Here is a 5,000-nt window from a genome sequence, read left to right as displayed (position 1 = left end):
GGGAGGGAGATGGAGGGCGAGAGAGGTAGAGAGAAAGGGGGAGGCAAGAAGAGATAGAGAGCAAGTGGAAATTTAACAGAAAGATAAAAGAAAAAGAAAACGACGCGAACAGACAGACAGACACTGACAGAGAGAAAGTAACAACATTTAGGAAACAACCGTAGAGGTCACCTTGAGTAGTGAAATATGAAGGCTTGAACGAGTCGCTTCAACGCGGGAAACACAAGAAAAAGTCTTGTCACTTAAATAAACAAATATATTGTCAAAGAAGTCAATAGATCAATAGATAGATAAAATGATATACGTATATACATGTACACACACAAATATAATATCTAATATCTAATATATATATATATATATATATATATATATATATATATATATATATATATATATATATAAATAATATATATATATATATATACATATATATATATATATGTGTGTGTGTGTCTATCTTTACACACACACACACATATATATGTGTATATATGCATATACATATATGTATATATATATATACATTTATACATATTTACAGGTATACATATCTATTTATTCATACACATATATGGTTAGTAAAATAAAGACGATACAAATCAATAATCGATCTCGCAAATTAAAGATTCACAGAAGAAATTCACGATTTACTACTTAGATATTCAATAGATATATAAAACAAAGAATTTGTTATCCGAAAATTTAAATTTTACATTATTTTCATAGGTCGCTTACAACACAAAAACTCTAAAGCTCCGAGCCCGGGCAAGCGAAGCGCTGCGAGCGGATTGTGTAATTTCCTTCTGATCCTCCAGGAATTGTGTTATTATCTTGTTAACCTTAAGGAGAGAAAGCTTATGGCTCCGGGTAGATGAACAATTGAACATGTGTGTGGCAGATATCGGGCAGCCGGGTGAACGTGTAGAGTACGCGCACGCAAACAAATGAGGTGTGTGTGTGTGTGTGTGTGTGTGTGTGTGTGTGTGTGTGTGTGTGTGTGTGTGTGTGTGTGTGTGTGTGTGTGTGCTATGTATGAGGGAGGACTAGAGAGTATAAACTACATGTACTGTATGTTCAAAGAACATTATAACAAACATCCACGTACCTGCAACATCCTAACTGGTATTTGCATAACTGATATTTGGTCACAAACACACATACACACACACACGACCCCCCCCCTCCTCCCCCTCAAAATAAAAAGCAGAGAGAGCTCAGTTCCTCCCCCGTGACGTCAGTGCTTGAGGGCCGCAGTCACGCCTCCCGTTGGTCAAGTGACCCACATGTGCGCGACGTGGGTCACCCATGCATTGCGCTGAGGACAACGTTTCCCCCCTTTATGACATCCCTCTGTTGCCTGTCGTTCTGTCTGTCTGTCTGTCTCTTTGACTCTCTTCGTCTCTATCTTTCTTTGGCTCTGTCTTTTGTCGCTCTCTCTCTCTCTCTCTCTCTCTCTCTCTCTCTCTCTCTCTCTCTCTCTCTCTCTCTCTCTCTCTCTCTCTCTCTCTCTCTCTCTCTCTCTCTCTCTCTCTCTCTCTCTCTCTCTCTCTCTCTCTCTGTATGTGTTAGGGCGTATGTCTTTCTGTCTCTCCTTTAGTTCTAATCACTTCTCTTCTTTTTTCTCTCCTTCTTTTCTTTTCATCCTCTTCATCCTTATACTTTTTCTCTCATTCATATTTTTTTCTTCCCTTTTATTTCTGTTTCTCCTCCCTCTCCTTTTCTTTCTCTTTCTCTTTGTTTCTCTTTTTTTAATAGACATTGTCAGTAAAGCTTGTAACACTATATCTGTATTATCAGACTTGCTCCATTTACTAACATCTAATTCTATCTAATTACTTCATCCCTGGTATGTTACGTGTCTATCTATGTGTCAGCGAATCATATTTAACATATGTATTACACAAAGATGCATACATATAAAATGCATACACACAAGTACATTTGCACGTGTGCTGCGCAGGTTATGCACAGTACATAGTGATTTTTTTTTACATACGTACACACATACACAATACTACCTGCTGCTCCTTTAGCGTCGTGTCCTCCGCACGCAAATAAACAACCATTAGAGAGAAAATCCCTCACTGCATGTCCATAAACCACTGATTCTGACCAGCGTCCCTCTCCCTTTCCCCCAGATGGCGTCGTGGCGTTCGGTAGCGGTGTTGTTGGTGGCGGCCGCGGCGGTGGCGGCGGCGACGGAGGGTCCGGCCGAGGCGGTGGTGGAGCGACCGGCGGCGGCGGCGGTGGCATCAGGTGCGGCAACCTTGGAGGACTTTGATAGCGAGTCCCAGGTCTTGCTGGCGTCGGGGCGGCAGGGGGCTCCTCATGGGCGTGGCATGCTTTCCATGGCCTTCGATGCCATGAACCCGGTGCCTTACTTCATGGGAGGACTGAGGGGTGTCCGGCAGGTCATGCAGCAAAGGCTGGTTCCTTTCCGCGGCATGATGCTGAACAACTTCCAAAGGAACCTTCCGAGGCCCGGGAGTAGGTTTAGAGGTGGTGGTGGAAGCAAGAATGCTCTCGGCTTGGGTGGCAGGGGCTTCAGGGGCGGTGGTGGTGGTGGAAAGAGGCCTCTCTCTTCTGGCCTCAGAGGTGGAAATGGTGGCGGGCCTTCTAATGATTTCCTGCAGGGTTCCTTGAGCACCACGAAGCAACCTTCCAACTCCTTTACCTCTACTCACAATCCTTCCCTCTCTAACGACTTTGGGACGCTGAAGCCTGCCTCTATCGTGGGCGGGAAGAGGCCGTCCCTCGACGCCAGCACGCGGACGCCCTCCCCGATCTCCGACATCGGGTCGACCAAAGCCTTCTCGCAGACGACCTCCACGCCTGCCATACTAACCAATCCTCCTTCTGCCTCCTCTATCTTGCCTGCTTCGAACGATAAAGAAGGGACGAGAGTCATCAACATTCAAATCCCCAAAGAACTTCAGGATATTCCGGTCCTGGAGATCAACATGAAGCCCAACGGAGACATCAGCATTGGCCCCGGCGGGGGTGGCACGGACGCGTCCTTCTCGGACACGCAGACGTCCACAGCGACGGCTGACCTCCCCGATGCGCCTGACTCCTTCTCCCAGGACTTTGACAATGATGACTTTGATTCAAGTGTTGATAATCCTGGCACCTTCGATTACAATTCTCCTCTTCGAAGTGGCCAGGAAGGGTTCGATCAGCTGGATACGAGCTTCCAGACTTTTCCTCCCGAGAGTCCTGGGAGAGTCAATTCCATACAGGACATCCTTCGCATGCAGAATCTAGGGACTACTAACAATGCTTTTGGGAGTGGGATGTTTGACGTTGCTCCCATGACTCGCATGCAACCCTTGCTACTTGATAATGAAAACGGTCATACTAACGACCCTGTACTTAATAATGTACCAAATTCATTTTCGAGACACAATCTTTTATCAAACTTTCCGTCAACTTTCCCTCCCGATCGAAATAATGTTAATCACATTTACTTTGTCCCCTTCAATATGCAGCCGACTTCCCCAACATCAGTGCCACCAGCTCAAAACAAGTCACAGCCTATCCCTCTGCAAACAGAAATAAAATCGGTCAAGAAAGATTCCCCCATTTACTATATTGATATTACCCTTCCAGGACAGAGAGGAAACCCGATTGTGAAGACCAGTCGAGCGAAGAGGAGTTTGCAGTACGATTTTGATGGCTGGTTTCCCTTAGACGTCAGCAACCCGATGGCTGACGATCCCACGGTCGGATACCAGCCTCCCCCGCTCACACAGGTTCACTTCAGCGCCGAACCAATGGCGAAGAAGCCCATGTACCCGGTGAGGCCCGAGAACCCGCCTGTATTCGTCGTGAGGTCAGAGAAGGTACAGCCCGAGTACGACGCTGTTTACGGCACAGAGAACATCGAGTACTTCCACATTCATCCCCAGACCAATGTCATTCGCGCTTTCCGCTCGCCGTCACAGAATGTCGGAGCGATTCGCTTCGTGTCTGCGCCGCAGTTTGGAGAAGGCGAGGAGCAAACTTCTGATTCTCCAAAGAAAAACGGCTCGGACCACCCGAGCGCCGCCGACAAGGAGCCAGGGATTGCCGACCAAGCTGACGATTACGCGAAGGGAGGGGGAGAGATCCAGTTTTCAGGTCCAGAAGCACAATACGACATGAACTACGAGGACGACATGGACGGGGCGTTCTCGGAGATTCACCCGACGATGGTCAGGGGTCGACCTGGTCATATCTTCCAATATTCTTCGGGAGATTATGAAGAAAGACCTAGCTTGACACGTCGACAGGATTATCTAGGAAATCGAAACAGCGACAGGACGAGATCTAGAGTGGCTCTCTACGAGCTCTTGGGTAATCATAATCCAGAGTCCCAGATTGAAGAGGCTCCTTATCTAGGATCTGCCACAGATTCAGCAGGAGTATCCAACATCCGCAAGGTCCTCCCACCAACCTTTTTCAGAAATCTGCCCAATCGCCGTCCCAGCACCACGAGAACCAGTCCGGGGAGAGCGCCCTCGAGACGAGAAGGGGAGGACTATGATGAAGCCTCCCCGAGCTCGACCCGGTCGTGGTTCCTCATCGAAACGCGATCTGAGAGACCGGACAGGAAGCGGGAGCCATCCATAGCCTCCTACATTCACCCCGAGACTCACTCCGGTGATGAAAAGATTCACTATAAACCTTACGGTCCCGTCTCTTACATCCCTCGCGGAGTGAAGAGAGGCGAGCACATCCACAATCCTCATCTGGATGACCACATGAACTCCTACAAGCCGAGCACAAGCCTCACCGCCAATAGCCTCTCGGAACTTCTGCAGATATTCCGCTACACCCAAGTGACGGACTTGCCCAAGGAGAGGGGCGCCACAGAGAACCCCACAACCTTGAGGGAGTTCAGATACACTCGGCCGACAGAGGACCCTCCAACAACCCCACCGACCTTCTTCCCCAGCAGTCTGAGGTACACAACACCCCCTCCTACTGCCGATGAGCTATCGACGGACACCGCAGTC

At 48.0% G+C, this 5,000-nt stretch overlaps 1 protein-coding gene across 1 annotated transcript in view; it reads left to right on the top strand.

The window, feature by feature from the left end:
- Positions 1-5,000, top strand: part of LOC122255524 (uncharacterized) — a 74,577-nt gene that overhangs the window by 67,676 nt on the left and 1,901 nt on the right. Inside the window, exons 2-3 of the mRNA XM_086551586.1 lie at positions 2,142-2,259; positions 3,613-5,000. The exon at positions 3,613-5,000 is cut by the window's right edge and continues 1,901 nt beyond it. Coding sequence (XP_086407712.1) covers positions 2,142-2,259; positions 3,613-5,000 — 1,506 coding nt within the window. The remainder of the gene's footprint in view (positions 1-2,141; positions 2,260-3,612) is intronic.

Source organism: Penaeus japonicus, unplaced genomic scaffold (assembly GCF_977035675.1).
Source record: "Penaeus japonicus unplaced genomic scaffold, GWHDUDI00000001_assembly GWHDUDI00000025, whole genome shotgun sequence".
NCBI classification, from domain to species: domain Eukaryota; kingdom Metazoa; phylum Arthropoda; class Malacostraca; order Decapoda; family Penaeidae; genus Penaeus; species Penaeus japonicus.
The sequence above is the reverse complement of the archived record's forward strand: the minus strand, read 5'-3'. Positions and strand labels throughout refer to the sequence as shown.